This window comes from Heptranchias perlo, unplaced genomic scaffold (genome assembly GCF_035084215.1).
Source record: "Heptranchias perlo isolate sHepPer1 unplaced genomic scaffold, sHepPer1.hap1 HAP1_SCAFFOLD_1168, whole genome shotgun sequence".
Lineage (NCBI taxonomy): Eukaryota > Metazoa > Chordata > Chondrichthyes > Hexanchiformes > Hexanchidae > Heptranchias > Heptranchias perlo.
The window spans coordinates 2,113-20,000 of record NW_027138394.1 but is presented as its reverse complement, the minus strand read 5'-3'; the positions used below and the strand labels follow the sequence as shown (position 1 = coordinate 20,000).

Sequence of the window (17,888 nt, the reverse complement as noted above, 5' to 3'; positions counted from 1 at the left end):
AGGGGGATCAGTCTGAGAGAGAGGGAACAGTGATCACAGCGAGGGGGAGCAGTCTGAGAGAGAGGGAACAGCGATCACAGCGAGGGGGAGCAGTCTGAGAGAGAGGCAACAGCGATCACAGCGAGGGGGAGCAGTCTGAGAGAGAGGGAACAGCGATCACAGCGAGGGGGAGCAGTCTGAGAGAGAGGGAACAGCGATCACAGCGAGGGGGAGCAGCGCCAGAGAGAGGGAACAGCGATCACAGCGAGGGGGAGCAGTCTGAGAGAGAGGGAACAGCGATCACAGCGAGGGGGAGCAGTCTGAGAGAGGGAACAGCGATCACAGCGAGGGGGAGCAGCGCGAGAGAGAGGGAACAGCGATCACAGCGAGGGGGAGCAGTCTGAGAGAGAGGGAATAGCGATCACAGCGAGGGGGAGCAGCGCCAGAGAGAGGGAACAGCGATCACAGCGAGGGGGAGCAGCGCGAGAGAGAGGGAACAGCGATCACAGCGAGGGGGAGCAGCGCCAGAGAGAGGGAACAGCGATCACAGCGAGGGGGAGCAGTCTGAGAGAGAGGGAACAGCGATCACAGCGAGGGGGAGCAGCGCGAGAGAGAGGGAACAGCGATCACAGCGAGGGGGAGCAGCGAGAGAGGGAACAGCGATCACAGCGAGGGGGAGCAGTCTGAGAGAGAGGGAACAGCGATCACAGCGAGGGGAGTGAGGGGTCAGTCACGAATACTCACCAGACCTTGGCTGTAATATCCGGGGACATAAAGTTCACAGATTTGAACCAAGCACCAGAAAGCTTCCTGCGAGAGGCAGAGAGAAGATAAGGAGAGTCAGATCAGAGCACCGTCTCCCCGTCTCCCTCGCTCCCACCGTCTCCCCGTCTCCCTCGCTCCCTCCTTCTCCCCATCTCCCTCGCTCCCACCTTCTCCCCATCTCCCTCGCTCCCACCTTCTCCCCATCTCCCTCGCTCCCACCTTCTCCCCATCTCCCTCAATCCCACCTTCTCTCCATCTCCCTCAATCCCACCTTCTCCCCATCTCCCTCGCTCCCACCTTCTCCCCATCTCCCTCAATCCCACCTTCTCCCCATCTCCCTCAATCCCACCTTCTCCCCATCTCCCTCAATCCCACCTTCTCCCCATCTCCCTCAATCCCACCTTCTCCCCATCTCCCTCGCTCCCACCTTCTCCCCATCTCCCTCGCTCCCACCTTCTCCCCATCTCCCTCAATCCCACCTTCTCCCCATCTCCCTCGCTCCCACCTTCTCCCCATCTCCCTCAATCCCACCTTCTCCCCATCTCCCTCAATCCCACCTTCTCCCCATCTCCCTCAATCCCACCTTCTCCCCATCTCCCTCGCTCCCACCTTCTCCCCATCTCCCTCGCTCCCACCTTCTCCCCATCTCCCTCGCTCCCACCTTCTCCCCATCTCCCTCGCACCCCCCTTCTCCCCATCTCCCTCGCTCCCACCCTCTCCCCATCTCCCTCGCTCCCTCCCTCTCCCCATCTCCCTCACTCCCACCTCCCCACATTGAACACCCTTTAGTGAGTCACCTTCATGTACAATTGAAGAGAGAATGAGGTTTAGAGACGCAACCTTTGCCTCCCATTTGACCCTGAGCGGGTCTCCTGACCCCCGTCTCCTCTCCACCACCGAGACCGCCCAATCCCACCTCCCGGAACATCGTCCGTCTCCGCCCCCTGCCTCAGCTCATCCGCTGCCGAAACCCTCGTCCGTGCCTTCGTTACCTCCGGACTGGACTGTTCCCAATGCTCTCCTGGCCGGTCTCCAACCTCCCACCCTCAGTAACCATCAACTCATCTGATGCCCCCCCTCCGAATATCCTAACTCGCACCGAGTCCCGTTCACCCCTCACCCCCCCGTGCTCGCTGGACCCACACTGGGTCCCGGTCTGGGAACACCTCAGTACTGACCCTCCGACAGTGCGGCGCTCTCTCAGTACTGACCCTCCGACAGTGCGGCGCTCCCTCAGTACCGACCCTCCGACAGTGCGGCGCTCCCTCAGTACCGACCCTCCGACAGTGCGGCGCTCCCTCAGTACCGACCCTCCGACAGTGCGGCGCTCCCTCAGTACTGACCCTCCGACAGTGCGGCGCTCCCTCAGTACTGACCCTCCGACAGTGCGGCGCTCCCTCAGTACTGACCCTCCGACAGTGCGGCCCTCCCTCAGTACCGACCCTCCGACAGTGCGGCCCTCCCTCAGTACCGACCCTCCAACAGTGCGGCGCTCCCTCAGTACCGACCCTCCGACAGTGCGGCGCTCCCTCAGTACCGACCCTCCGACTGTGCGGCGCTCCCTCAGTACCGACCCTCCGACAGTGCGGCGCTCCCTCAGTACCGACCCTCCGACAGTGCGGCGCTCCCTCAGTACCGACCCTCCGACAGTGCGGCGCTCCCTCAGTACTGACCCTCCGACAGTGCGGCGCTCCCTCAGTACTGACCCTCCGACAGTGCGGCGCTCCCTCGGTACTGACCCTCCGACAGTGCGGCGCTCCCTCAGTACCGACCCTCCGACAGTGCGGCGCTCCCTCAGTACCGACCCTCCGACAGTGCGGCGCTCCCTCAGTACTGACCCTCCGACAGTGCGGCCCTCCCTCAGTACTGACCCTCCGACAGTGCGGCGCTCCCTCAGTACCGACCCTCCGACAGTGCGGCGCTCCCTCAGTACCGACCCTCCGACAGTGCGGAGCTCCCTCAGTACCGACCCTCCGACAGTGCGGCGCTCCCTCAGTACCGACCCTCCGACAGTGCGGCGCTCCCTCAGTACCGACCCTCCGACAGTGCGGCGCTCCCTCAGTACCGACCCTCCGACAGTGCGGCTCTCCCTCAGTACCGACCCTCCCTCTCCACGGCCCCTCGCCCCCCTCCCTCCCTATCTCTGTAACCCCCTACGACCCTCCGAGATCTCTGCCCTCCTCCGATTCCGGCCTCTTGTCCATCCCCCTCGATTCCCATCGCTCCACCATTGGCGGCCGTGCCTTCAGCTGCCTGGGGCCCTGAGCTCTGGAATTCCCTCCCTGAACCTCTCCGCCTCTCTCCCTCCTCCTTTAAGACGCTCCTTAAAACCTCCCTCTTTGCCCGGGCTTTTGCTCTCCTGGCCGAATATCTCCTCAGGGGGTCTCGGTGGGGAATTTTACTCTGATTTACGCTCCTGTGCAGGGCCCTGGGGGACGTTTCACTCCGTTAAAGGGGGCTGGAGAGACGGGGGATGTTTTTGTTCAGGCTTCTGGAGTGGGAAGGCTCAAAGTTTACCTCTGCTGGCATCTGCATCAACAAAACAGCAGCCAGTGGTCCCTGGGCCTGGCAGTAACCTTCCTCGGGTTGGTACACGGTGTAGGCTTTCAGGATACGATACAGGTCCTGCTGGCTGCCAGGCGAAGACAAAAAAAGACGTTACTCGAGCACTTCAGATCAGCAGGAGGCCATTCAGCCCCTCGAGCCTGTTATAGGAACAGCAGGAGGCCCATTCAGCCCCTCTAGTCTGTTATAGGAACAGGAGGAGGCCCATTCAGCCCCTCCAGTCTGTTATAGGAACAGGAGGAGGCCCATTCAGCCCCTCTAGTCTGTTATAGGAACAGGAGGAGGCCCATTCAGCCCCTCCAATCTGTTATAGGAACAGGAGGAGGCCATTCAGCCCCTCTAGTCTGTTATAGGAACAGGAGGAGGCCCATTCAGCCCCTCCAGTCTGTTATAGGAACAGGAGGAGGCCCATTCAGCCCCTCCAGTCTGTTGTAGGAACAGGAGGAGGCCCATTCAGCCCCTCCAATCTGTTATAGGAACAGGAGGAGGCCATTCAGCCCCTCTAGTCTGTTATAAGAACAGGAGGAGGCCCATTCAGCCCCTCGAGCCTGTTATAGGAACAGCAGGAGGCCCATTCAACCCCTCCAGTCTGTTATAGGAACAGGAGGAGGCCCATTCAGCCCCTCGAGCCTGTTATAGGAACAGGAGGAGGCCCATTCAGCCCCTCGAGCCTGTTATAGGAACAGGAGGAGGCCCATTCAGCCCCTCGAGCCTGTTATAGGAACAGGAGGAGGCCCATTCAGCCCCTCGAGCCTGTTATAGGAACAGGAGGAGGCCCATTCAGCCCCTCTAGCCTGTTATAGGAACAGCAGCCGGCCATTCCGCCCCTCGAGCCTGTTATAGGAACAGCAGGAGGCCATTCAGCCCATCTAGCCTGTTATAGGAACAGGAGGAGGCCCATTCAGCCCCTCCAGTCTGTTATAAGAACAGGAGGAGGCCCATTCAGCCCCTCGAGCCTGTTATAGGAACAGGAGGAGGCACATTCAGCCCCTCTAGTCTGTTATAGGAACAGGAGGAGGCCCATTCAGCCCCTCTAGTCTGTTATAGGAACAGGAGGAGGCCATTCAGCCCCTCGAGCCTGTTATAGGAACAGCAGGAGGCCATTCAGCCCCTCGAGCCTGTTATAGGAACAGGAGGAGGCACATTCAGCCCCTCTAGTCTGTTATAGGAACAGGAGGAGGCCCATTCAGCCCCTCTAGTCTGTTATAGGAACAGGAGGAGGCCATTCAGCCCCTCGAGCCTGTTATAGGAACAGGAGGAGGCCATTCAGCCCCTCTAGTCTGTTATAGGAACAGGAGGAGGCCATTCAGCCCCTCGAGCCTGTTATAGGAACAGGAGGAGGCCATTCAGCCCCTCTAGTCTGTTATAGGAACAGGAGGAGGCCCATTCAGCCCCTCTAGTCTGTTATAGGAACAGGAGGAGGCCCATTCAGCCCCTCTAGTCTGTTATAGGAACAGGAGGAGGCCCATTCAGCCCCTCTAGCCTGTTATAGGAACAGCAGCCGGCCATTCCGCCCCTCGAGCCTGTTATAGGAACAGCAGGAGGCCATTCAGCCCCTCTAGCCTGTTATAGGAACAGGAGGAGGCCCATTCAGCCCCTCCAGTCTGTTATAAGAACAGGAGAAGGCCCATTCAGCCCCTCGAGCCTGTTATAGGAACAGGAGGAGGCACATTCAGCCCCTCTAGTCTGTTATAGGAACAGGAGGAGGCCCATTCAGCCCCTCTAGTCTGTTATAGGAACAGGAGGAGGCCATTCAGCCCCTCGAGCCTGTTATAGGAACAGCAGGAGGCCATTCAGCCCCTCGAGCCTGTTATAGGAACAGGAGGAGGCACATTCAGCCCCTCTAGTCTGTTATAGGAACAGGAGGAGGCCCATTCAGCCCCTCTAGTCTGTTATAGGAACAGGAGGAGGCCATTCAGCCCCTCGAGCCTGTTATAGGAACAGGAGGAGGCCATTCAGCCCCTCTAGTCTGTTATAGGAACAGGAGGAGGCCCATTCAGCCCCTCTAGTCTGTTATAGGAACAGGAGGAGGCCATTCAGCCCCTCGAGCCTGTTATAGGAACAGCAGGAGGCCATTCAGCCCCTCGAGCCTGTTATAGGAACAGGAGGAGGCACATTCAGCCCCTCTAGTCTGTTATAGGAACAGGAGGAGGCCCATTCAGCCCCTCTAGTCTGTTATAGGAACAGGAGGAGGCCATTCAGCCCCTCGAGCCTGTTATAGGAACAGGAGGAGGCCATTCAGCCCCTCTAGTCTGTTATAGGAACAGGAGGAGGCCATTCAGCCCCTCGAGCCTGTTATAGGAACAGCAGGAGGCCCATTCAGCCCCTCGAGCCTGTTATAGGAACAGGAGGAGGCCCATTCAGCCCCTCTAGTCTGTTATAGGAACAGCAGGAGGCCCATTCAGCCCCTCTAGTCTGTTATAGGAATAGCAGGAGGCCATTCAGCCCCTCGAGCCTGTTATAGGAACAGCAGGAGGCCTATTCGGCCCCTCGAGCCTGTTATAGGAACAGCAGGAGGCCATTCGGCCCCTCGAGCCTGTTATCGGAACAGGAGGAGGCCATTCAGCCCCTCTAGTCTGTTATAGGAACAGGAGGAGGCCCATTCAGCCCCTCGAGCCTGTTATAGGAACAGCAGGAGGCCTATTCGGCCCCTCGAGCCTGTTATAGGAACAGCAGGAGGCCATTCGGCCCCTCGAGCCTGTTATCGGAACAGGAGGAGGCCATTCGGCCCCTCGAGCCTGTTATCGGAACAGGAGGAGGCCATTCAGCCCCTCCAGTCTGTTACAGGAACAGCAGGAGGCCATTCAGCCCCTCCAGCCTGTTATAGGAACAGCAGGAGGCCATTCGGCCCCTCGAGCCTGTTCCACAGCTCTCCTGCTCCAGTAGCCTCCCCCCGCTCCGCCGTCATCCGAAGACCTCCCAAATCGCTCTCCCGTCCACGCAGCGGTCTCCTCCGCCTCGCCCGGCTTACCCGTGTCCCTCACGCGACACGAACATCTCGTGGAATGGGAACTGACGGTGCAAGTCTTTCTCAATGGCGTCCAACCACTGCCTGTCCCCCGGGGAACGGTCCAGCGCCTGAAAGACAAAGCCCAGGGCAACCACTGGTCAACCACGGCCGCATAGGGGCAGAAGAAATCGGAGCAGGGGGCAGGCCGTTCGGCCCCTCGATCCTGCCCCGCCGTTCAATCAGATCACGGCCGACCTTCGGCCTCAACCCCACTTTCCCCCCCTCCGATCCCCGTATCCCTCGATTCCCCGAAAATCTCAAGTCTTGAATCTCCTCAACGGCCGAACGTCCACAGCCCTCTGGGGGAGAGAATTCCAAAGATTCACCTCCCTCCGAGTGAGGAAATTCCTCCTCCTCTCAGTCTAGGATGGCCGACCCCTTATCCTGAGACTATGCCCCCTGGTTCTAGACTCTCCAGCCCCGGGGGGGGAAACAGCCTCTCGGCATCTACCCTGTCAAACCCCCCTCAGAATCTTATCTGTTTCAATGAGATCGCCTCTCGTTCTTCCAAACTCCAGAGAGTATCGGCCCATTCTACTCAACCTCTCCTCATAGGACAACCCTCTCATCCCAGGAGTCGATCGAGTGAACCTTCATTGCACCGCCTCTAAGGCAAGTCTATCCTTCCTGAGATAAGGAGACCAAAACTGTCCGCAGTGCTCCAGGTGAGGTCTCTCCAAAGCCCCTGTACAATTGTAGTAAGACTTCCTCACTCTTGGACTCCAATTCCCTTCAATAAAGGCCAACGTACCATTTGCCTTCCTGATTGCTCGCTGTACCTGTATGTTAGCTCTCTGTGTTTTGTGTACGAGGACTCCCAAATCCCTCTGAACACCACCTTTTAGGAAATGTTCTGTTTTTCTATTCTTCCTCCCAATGATTGGAGACCAACGTGAGATGGGTTTGAGGGAGTGTTCTCCAATGGCTTCTCCTCCCTCTCCCTGCACCGTTCCCTCCAGAGTCCCCCCTCGGACCGATCCCTGGCCCCCTCCTCTCATCCCCCTGCTGCCCCTCGGCCGACACCATCCGAAAACACAGCGTCGGATCCCACATGGACGCTGGCGAGCCCCAGCTCCGCCTCGCCCTCCACCTCCCTCGACCCACCCCTCCACTCTCTCTCATTTGCCCCACTGCTCGTCCGACATTCTCCGGTCCCCTCCTCCCCGACTCCGTCCCTCTCCCCGGACGCTGTCCGAGGCAGATCGAGACCGTCCGCAAAGCTCGGCATCCGATTTGACCCTGAGATGAGCTTCTGACCCCATCTCCACCCCGAGACCGCCTACTCCCACCCTCAGTAACATCGTCCGTCTCCGCCCCATCACCGAGACCGTCTACTCCCACCCTCAGTAACATCGTCCGTCTCCACCCCATCACCGAGACCGCCTACTCCCACCCTCAGTAACATCGTCCGTCTCCACCCCATCACCGAGACCGCCTACTCCCACCCTCAGTAACATCGTCCGTCTCCACCCCATCACCGAGACCGCCTACTCCCACCCTCAGTAACATCGTCCGTCTCCACCCCATCACCGAGACCGCCTACTCCCACCCTCAGTAACATCGTCCGTCTCCACCCCATCACCGAGACCGTCTACTCCCACCCTCAGTAACATCGTCCGTCTCCACCCCATCACCGAGACCGTCTACTCCCACCCTCAGTAACATCGTCCGTCTCCACCCCCATCACCGAGACCGTCTACTCCCACCCTCAGTAACATCGTCCGTCTCCACCCCATCACCGAGACCGCCTACTCCCACCCTCAGTAACATCGTCCGTCTCCACCCCATCACCGAGACCGCCTACTCCCACCCTCAGTAACATCGTCCGTCTCCACCCCATCACCGAGACCACCTACTCCCACCCTCAGTAACATCGCCCGTCTCCACCCCATCACCGAGACCGTCTACTCCCACCCTCAGTAACATCGTCCGTCTCCGCCCCATCACCGAGACCGTCTACTCCCACCCTCAGTAACATCGTCCGTCTCCACCCCATCACCGAGACCGCCTACTCCCACCCTCAGTAACATCGCCCGTCTCCGCCCCATCACCGAGACCGTCTCCTCCCACCCTCAGTAACATCGTCCGTCTCCACCCCATCACCGAGACCGTCTACTCCCACCCTCAGTAACATCGTCCGTCTCCACCCCATCACCGAGACCGTCTACTCCCACCCTCAGTAACATCGTCCGTCTCCACCCCATCACCGAGACCGCCTACTCCCACCCTCAGTAACATCGTCCGTCTCCACCCCATCACCGAGACCGTCTACTCCCACCCTCAGTAACATCGTCCGTCTCCGCCCCATCACCGAGACCGCCTACTCCCACCCTCAGTAACATCGTCCGTCTCCGCCCCATCACCGAGACCGTCTACTCCCACCCTCAGTAACATCGTCCGTCTCCACCCCATCACCGAGACCACCTACTCCCACCCTCAGTAACATCGTCCGTCTCCGCCCCATCACCGAGACCGTCTACTCCCACCCTCAGTAACATCGTCCGTCTCCACCCCATCACCGAGACCACCTACTCCCACCCTCAGTAACATCGTCCGTCTCCACCCCATCACCGAGACCGTCTACTCCCACCCTCAGTAACATCGTCCGTCTCCACCCCATCACCGAGACCGCCTACTCCCACCCTCAGTAACATCGTCCGTCTCCACCCCATCACCGAGACCGTCTACTCCCACCCTCAGTAACATCGTCCGTCTCCACCCCATCACTGAGACCGTCTACTCCCACCCTCAGTAACATCGTCCGTCTCCACCCCATCACCGAGACCACCTACTCCCACCCTCAGTAACATCGTCCGTCTCCACCCCATCACCGAGACCGTCTACTCCCACCCTCAGTAACATCGTCCGTCTCCACCCCATCACTGAGACCGCCTACTCCCACCCTCAGTAACATCGTCCGTCTCCACCCCATCACCGAGACCGTCTACTCCCACCCTCAGTAACATCGTCCGTCTCCACCCCATCACCGAGACCACCTACTCCCACCCTCAGTAACATCGTCCGTCTCCACCCCATCACCGAGACCGTCTACTCCCACCCTCAGTAACATCGTCCGTCTCCACCCCATCACCGAGACCGTCTACTCCCACCCTCAGTAACATCGTCCGTCTCCACCCCATCACCGAGACCGTCTACTCCCACCCTCAGTAACATCGTCCGTCTCCGCCCCATCACCGAGACCGCCTACTCCCACCCTCAGTAACATCGTCCGTCTCCGCCCCATCACCGAGACCGCCTACTCCCACCCTCAGTAACATCGTCCGTCTCCACCCCATCACCGAGACCGCCTACTCCCACCCTCAGTAACATCGTCCGTCTCCACCCCATCACCGAGACCGCCTACTCCCACCCTCAGTAACATCGTCCGTCTCCACCCCATCACCGAGACCGTCTACTCCCACCCTCAGTAACATCGTCCGTCTCCACCCCATCACCGAGACCGCCTACTCCCACCCTCAGTAACATCGCCCGTCTCCACCCCATCACCGAGACCGTCTACTCCCACCCTCAGTAACATCGTCCGTCTCCACCCCATCACCGAGACCGTCTACTCCCACCCTCAGTAACATCGTCCGTCTCCACCCCATCACCGAGACCGCCTACTCCCACCCTCAGTAACATCGTCCGTCTCCACCCCATCACCGAGACCGCCTACTCCCACCCTCAGTAACATCGCCCGTCTCCACCCCATCGCCGAGACCGTCTACTCCCACCCTCAGTAACATCGTCCGTCTCCACCCCATCACCGAGACCGTCTACTCCCACCCTCAGTAACATCGTCCGTCTCCACCCCCTGCCTCAGCTCATCTGCTGCTGAAACCCTCGTCCGTGCCTTTGTTACCTCCGGACTGGACTGTTCCCAATGCTCTCCTGGCCGGCCTCTCATCTCCCACCCTCAGTAACCATCAACTCATCTGCTGCCCCCTCCCTAATATCCTAACTCGCACCGAGTCCCGTTCACCCCTCACCCCCTGTGCTCGCTGGACCCACATTGGCTCCCGGTCTGGGAACACCTCGATTTTCAAATTCTCCATCCTCCTGTTCAAATCCCTCCACGGCCCCTCGCCCCCCTCCCTCCCTATCTCTGTAACCTCCTACGACCCTCCGAGATCTCTGCCCTCCTCCGATTCCGCCCTCTTGTCCATCCCCCTCGATTCCCATCGCTCCACCATTGGCGGCCGTGCCTTCAGCTGGCTCGGGCCCCGAGCTCTGGAATTCCCTCCCTAAACCTCTCCGTCTCTCTCTCTCTCCTCCTTTAAGACGCTCCTTAAAACCTCCCTCTTTGACCGAGCTTTTGCTCTCCTGGCCGAATATCTCCTCAGGGGGTCTCGGTGGGGAATTTTACTCTGATTTACGCTCCTGTGCAGGGCCCTGGGGGACGTTTCACTCCGTTAAAGGGGGGGCTGTAGAGATGGGAGATCTTGTACCTGACCTGGGAGTGTTTGACGGGACAGTGTAGAGGGAGCTTTACTCTGTATCTAACCCTGTACCTGCCCTGGGAGTGTTTGATGGGACAGTGTAGAGGGAGCTTTACTCTGTATCTAACCCTGTACCTGCCCCTGGGAGTGTTTGATGGGACAGTGTAGAGGGAGCTTTACTCTGTATCTAACCCTGTACCTGACCCTGGGAGTGTTTGATGGGACAGTGTAGAGGGAGCTTTACTCTGTATCTAACCCTGTACCTGACCCTGGGAGTGTTTGATGGGACAGTGTAGAGGGAGCTTTACTCTGTATCTAACCCTGTACCTGCCCTGGGAGTGTTTGACGGGACAGTGTAGAGGGTGCTTTACTCTGTATCTAACCCTGTACCTGACCCTGGGAGTGTTTGACGGGACAGTGTAGAGGGAGCTTTACTCTGTATCTAACCCTGTACCTGACCCTGGGAGTGTTTGATGGGACAGTGTAGAGGGAGCTTTACTCTGTATCTAACCCTGTACCTGACCCTGGGAGTGTTTGATGGGACAGTGTAGAGGGAGCTTTACTCTGTATCTAACCCTGTACCTGACCCTGGGAGTGTTTGACGGGACAGTGTAGAGGGTGCTTTACTCTGTATCTAACCCTGTACCTGACCCTGGGAGTGTTTGACGGGACAGTGTAGAGGGAGCTTTACTCTGTATCTAACCCTGTACCTGACCCTGGGAGTGTTTGATGGGACAGTGTAGAGGGAGCTTTACTCTGTATCTAACCCTGTACCTGACCCTGGGAGTGTTTGATGGGACAGTGTAGAGGGAGCTTTACTCTGTATCTAACCCTGTACCTGCCCTGGGAGTGTTTGATGGGACAGTGTAAAGGGAGCTTTACTCTGTATCTAACCCTGTACCTGACCCTGGGAGTGTTTGATGGGACAGTGCAGAGGGAGCTTTACTCTGTATCTAACTCTGTACCAGCCCTGGGAGTGTTTGATGGGACAGTGTAAAGGGAGCTTTACTCTGTATCTAACCCTGTACCTGACCCTGGGAGTGTTTGATGGGACAGTGTAGAGGGAACTTTACTCTGTATCTAACCCTGTACCTGACCCTGGGAGTGTTTGATGGGACAGTGTAGAGGGAGCTTTACTCTGTATCTAACCCTGTACCTGCCCTGGGAGTGTTTGACGGGACAGTGTAGAGGGAGCTTTACTCTGTATCTAACCCTGTACCTGCCCTGGGAGTGTTTGATGGGACAGTGTAGAGGGAGCTTTACTCTGTATCTAACCCTGTACCTGACCCTGGGAGTGTTTGATGGGACAGTGTAGAGGGAGCTTTACTCTGTATCTAACCCTGTACCTGACCCCGGGAGTGTTTGATGGGACAGTGTAAAGGGAGCTTTACTCTGTATCTCACCCTGTACCTGCCCTGGGAGTGTTTGATGGGACAGTGTCGAGGGAGCTTTACTCTGTATCTAACCCTGTACCTGACCCTGGGGGTGTTTGATGGGACAGTGTAGAGGGAGCTTTACTCTGTATCTAACCCTGTACCTGACCCTGGGAGTGTTTGATGGGACAGTGTAGAGGGAGCTTTACTCTGTATCTAACCCTGTACCTGCCCTGGGAGTGTCTGACGGGACAGTGTAGAGGGAGCTTTACTCTGTATCTAACCCTGTACCTGCCCTGGGAGTGTTTGATGGGACAGTGTAGAGGGAGCTTTACTCTGTATCTAACCCTGTACCTGACCCTGGGAGTGTTTGACGGGACAGTGTAGAGGGAGCTTTACTCTGTATCGAACCCTGTACCTGACCCTGGGAGTGTTTGACGGGACAGTGTAGAGGGAGCTTTACTCTGTATCTAACCCTGTACCTGACCCTGGGAGTGTTTGATGGGACAGTGTAGAGGGAGCTTTACTCTGTATCTAACCCTGTACCTGACCCTGGGAGTGTTTGATGGGACAGTGTAGAGGGAACTTTACTCTGTATCTAACCCTGTACCTGACCCTGGGAGTGTTTGATGGGACAGTGTAGAGGGAGCTTTACTCTGTATCTAACCCTGTACCTGCCCTGGGAGTGTTTGACGGGACAGTGTAGAGGGTGCTTTACTCTGTATCTAACCCTGTACCTGACCCTGGGAGTGTTTGACGGGACAGTGTAGAGGGAGCTTTACTCTGTATCTAACCCTGTACCTGACCCTGGGAGTGTTTGACGGGACAGTGTAGAGGGAGCTTTACTCTGTATCTAACCCTGTACCTGACCCTGGGAGTGTTTGACGGGACAGTGTAGAGGGTGCTTTACTCTGTATCTAACCCTGTACCTGACCCTGGGAGTGTTTGACGGGACAGTGTAGAGGGAGCTTTACTCTGTATCTAACCCTGTACCTGACCCTGGGAGTGTTTGATGGGACAGTGTAGAGGGAGCTTTACTCTGTATCTAACCCTGTACCTGACCCTGGGAGTGTTTGATGGGACAGTGTAGAGGGAGCTTTACTCTGTATCTAACCCTGTACCTGCCCTGGGAGTGTTTGATGGGACAGTGTAAAGGGAGCTTTACTCTGTATCTAACCCTGTACCTGACCCTGGGAGTGTTTGATGGGACAGTGTAGAGGGAGCTTTACTCTGTATCTAACCCTGTACCTGACCCTGGGAGTGTTTGATGGGACAGTGTAGAGGGAGCTTTACTCTGTATCTAACCCTGTCCCTGACCCTGGGAGTGTTTGACGGGACAGTGTAGAGGGAGCTTTACTCTGTATCTAACCCTGTACCTGACCCTGGGAGTGTTTGATGGGACAGTGTAGAGGGAGCTTTACTCTGTCTCTAACCCTGTCCCTGACCCCGGGGAATGCCCCATACCTCAAATTTATCTTTGTTCTGTTGCATTTTCACTTTTCCCCCACACAGCATGGGCCAACATCGAGCTCGCATCGAGGCTGGAATTCCTTTCCGACACCGGATTCTGACCTGGAGGGTAAACGGGGAGAGGTTACAAGGGCTGGCAAGGTGTTCACATTTCTGGGTGTCACTCCAGACGTCCTCTGGTCATCTCGGGACCCCCCTCGGAGCCTTGAACCCCCAACGTATCGAGAAACACAAGTTGCAAAGATATGACATCGAATTTACAGCACAGAAACAGGCCACTCGGCCCACCCGGTCTATCCCGGTGTTTACACTCCCCACGAGCCTCCTCCCTCCCTCCTCCATCTCACCCTCTCACCATCTCCTTCTATCCCTTTCTCCCTCATGTGTTTCTCCAGCTTCCCCTTAAATCCATCTCCACTATTCCCCTCGACTACTCCTTGTGGGAGCGAGTTCCACATTCCCACCGCTCTCTGGGGAAAGAAGTTTCTCCTGAATTCCCGATTGGATTTATTAGTGACTCTCTTATATTTATGGCCCCCCTCGTTCTGGTCTCCCCCACAAGTGGAAATATCTTCTCTACGTCTACCCTATCGAACCCTTTCATAATCTTAAAGACCTCCATCAGGTCACCCCTCAGTCTTCTCTTTTCTAGAGAAACGAGCCCCAGCCTGTTCAATCTTTCCTGATAGTTATAAACCTCTCAGTTCTGGGATCATCCTTGTGAATCTTTTTTGCACCTTCTCCAGTGCCTCTATGTCCTTTTTATAATATGGAGACCAGAACTGTGCACAGTGCTCCAAGTGTGGTCTAACCAAGGTATATGGAGACCAGAACTGTGCACAGTGCTCCAAGTGTGGTCTAACCCAGGTATATGGAGACCAGAACTGTGCACAGTGCTCCGAGTGTGGTCTAACCAAGGTATATGGAGACCAGAACTGTGCACAGTGCTCCGAGTGTGGTCTAACCAAGGTATATGGAGACCAGAACTGTGCACAGTGCTCCAAGTGTGGTCTAACCCAGGTATATGGAGACCAGAACTGTGCACAGTGCTCCAAGTGTGGTCTAACCAAGGTATATGGAGACCAGAACTGTGCTCAGTGCTCCAAGTGTGGTCTAACCAAGGTATATGGAGACCAGAACTGTGCACAGTGCTCCGAGTGTGGTCTAACCCAGGTATATGGAGACCAGAACTGTGCACAGTGCTCCAAGTGTGGTCTAACCAAGGTACACAGAGACCAGAACTGTGCACAGTGCTCCGAGTGTGGTCCAACCAAGGTATATGGAGACCAGAACTGTGCACAGTGCTCCGAGTGTGGTCTAACCAAGGTATATGGAGACCAGAACTGTGCACGGTGCTCCGAGTGTGGTCTAACCAAGGTATATGGAGACCAGAACTGTGAACAGTGCTCCAAGTGTGGTCTAACCCAGGTATATGGAGACCAGAACTGTGCACAGTGCTCCAAGTGTGGTCCAACCAAGGTATATGGAGACCAGAACTGTGCACAGTGCTCCGAGTGTGGTCTAACCAAGGTATATGGAGACCAGAACTGTGCCCAGTGCTCCAAGTGTGGTCTAACCAAGGTATACGGAGACCAGAACTGTGCACAGTGCTCCAAGTGTGGTCTAACCAAGGTATATGGAGACCAGAACTGCGCACAGTGCTCCGAGTGTGGTCCAACCAAGGTATACGGAGACCAGAACTGTGCACAGTGCTCTGAGTGTGGTCTTACCAAGGTATACGGAGACCAGAACTGTGCCCAGTGCTCCAAGTGTGGTCTAACCAAGGTATACGGAGACCAGAACTGTGCCCAGTGCTCCAAGTGTGGTCTAACCAAGGTATATGGAGACCAGAACTGTGCACAATGCTCCAAGTGTGGTCTAACCAAAGTATACGGAGACCAGAACTGTGCACAGTGCTCCCAGTGTGGTCTAACCAAGGTATATGGAGACCAGAACTGTGCACAGTGCTCCGAGTGTGGTCTAACCAAGGTATATGGAGACCAGAACTGTGCACAGTGCTCCGAGTGTGGTCTAACCAAGGTATATGGAGACCAGAACTGTGCACAGTGCCCCGAGTGTGGTCTAACCAAGGTATATGGAGACCAGAACTGTGCACAGTGCTCCGAGTGTGGTCTAACCAAGGTATATGGAGACCAGAACTGTGCACAGTGCTCCGAGTGTGGTCTAACCTAGGTATTTGGAGACCAGAACTGAGCACAGTGCTCCGAGTGCGGTCTAACCAAGGTATATGGAGACCAGAACTGTGCACAGTGCTCCAAGTGTGGTCTAACCAAGGTATATGGAGACCAGAACTGTGCACAGTGCTCCGAGTGTGGTCTAACCAAGGTATATGGAGACCAGAACTGCGCACAGTGCTCCAAGTGTGGTCTAACCAAGGTATATGGAGACCAGAACTGTGCACAGTGCTCCGAGTGTGGTCTAACCAAGGTATATGGAGACCGGAACTGTGCACAGTGCTCCAAGTGTGGTCGAACCAAGGTATATGGAGACCAGGACTGTGCACAGTGCTCCGAGTGTGGTCTAACCAAGGTATTTGGAGACCAGAACTGTGCACAGTGCTCCGAGTGTGGTCTAACCAAGGTGTATGGAGACCAGAACTGTACACAGTGCTCCAAGTGTGGTCTAACCAAGGTATTTGGAGACCAGAACTGTGCACAGTGCTCCGAGTGTGGTCTAACCCAGGTATATGGAGACCAGAACTGTGCACAGTGCTCCAAGTGTGGTCTAACCAAGGTATATGGAGACCAGAACTGTGCACAGTGCTCCGAGTGTGGTCTAACCAAGGTATATGGAGACCAGAACTGTGCACAGTGCTCCGAGTGTGGTCTAACCAAGGTATATGGAGACCAGAACTGTGCACAGTGCTCCAAGTGTGGTCTAACCAAGGTATTTGGAGACCAGAACTGTGCACAGTGCTCCGAGTGTGGTCTAACCAAGGTATATGGAGACCAGAACTGTGCACAGTGCTCCGAGTGTGGTCTAACCAAGGTATTTGGAGACCAGAACTGTGCACAGTGCTCCGAGTGTGGTCTAACCAAGGTATATGGAGACCGGAACTGTGCACAGTGCTCCAAGTGCGGTCTAACCAAGGTATATGGAGACCGGAACTGTGCACAGTGCTGAGTGAGTGAAAGACTTACCTTTGTGTGTTTCTTGCTGATCCATTTGTCCCAGTTGCGGTCCATCTCAAGCCATTTCATCTCCCTCTGTCTGATCACCTCGGCCGAGACCTCATCTCCTCTGAAATGGCAAATGAGTGAGGCTTAGTTACCAGAATCCTCCACATCTCTACCCCCTGTACAATGGGAGCGAATGGGAAGGGGTTTGGTCCATTGGGATTGTGTACAGTGGGAGCGAATGGGAAGGGGTTTGGTCCATTGGGATTGTGTACAGTGGGAGTGAATGGGAAGGGGTTTGGTCCATTGGGATTGTGTCCAGTGGGAGTGAATGGGAAGGGGTTTGGTCCATTGGGATTGTGTCCAGTGGGAGTGAATGGGAAGGGGTTTGGTCCATTGGGATTGTGTACAGTGGGAGTGAATGGGAAGGGGTTTGGTCCATTGGGATTGTGTACAGTGGGAGTGAATGGGAAGGGTTTGGTCCATTGGGATTGTGTCCAGTGGGAGTGAATGGGAAGGGGTTTGGTCCATTGGGATTGTGTACAGTGGGAGTGAATGGGAAGGGTTTGGTCCATTGGGATTGTGTACAGTGGGAGTGAATGGGAAGGGTTTGGTCCATTGGGATTGTGTACAGTGGGAGTGAATGGGAAGGGGTTTGGTCCATTGGGATTGTGTACAATTCGACTTAGAGTCAGAAGGTCAAGGGTTCGAGCCCCATAATGCAGGCCGACGGTCCCTGGTCTCAGTACTGAGGGAGCGCCGCACTGTCGGAGGGTCAGTACTGAGGGAGCGCCGCACTGTCGGAGGGTCAGTACTGAGCGAGCGCCGCACTGTCGGAGGGTCAGTACTGAGGGAGCGCCGCACTGTCGGAGGGTCAGTACTGAGGGAGCGCCGCACTGTCGGAGGGTCAGTACTGAGGGAGCGCCGCACTGTCGGAGGGTCAGTACTGAGGGAGCGCCGCACTGTCGGAGGGTCAGTACTGAGGGAGCGCCGCACTGTCGGAGGGTCAGTACTGAGGGAGCGCCGCACTGTCGGAGGGTCGGTACTGAGGGAGCGCCGCACTGTCGGAGGGTCGGTACTGAGGGAGCGCCGCACTGTCGGAGGGTCAGTACTGAGGGAGGGCCGCACTGTCGGAGGGTCAGTACTGAGG

At 56.6% G+C, this 17,888-nt stretch overlaps 1 protein-coding gene across 1 annotated transcript in view; it reads right to left on the bottom strand.

Moving 5' to 3' along the window:
- The window catches only part of LOC137307967 (TBC1 domain family member 10A-like), a gene marked incomplete at its 5' end in the record, with an annotated part of 22,833 nt that extends 5,971 nt beyond the window's left edge, over window positions 1–16,862 (bottom strand). The window contains 5 exons of the mRNA XM_067976957.1: window positions 724–789; window positions 3,262–3,376; window positions 6,281–6,387; window positions 13,596–13,703; window positions 16,763–16,862. Coding sequence (XP_067833058.1) covers window positions 724–789; window positions 3,262–3,376; window positions 6,281–6,387; window positions 13,596–13,703; window positions 16,763–16,862 — 496 coding nt within the window. The remainder of the gene's footprint in view (window positions 1–723; window positions 790–3,261; window positions 3,377–6,280; window positions 6,388–13,595; window positions 13,704–16,762) is intronic.
- Window positions 16,863–17,888: the final 1,026 nt, after the last annotated feature.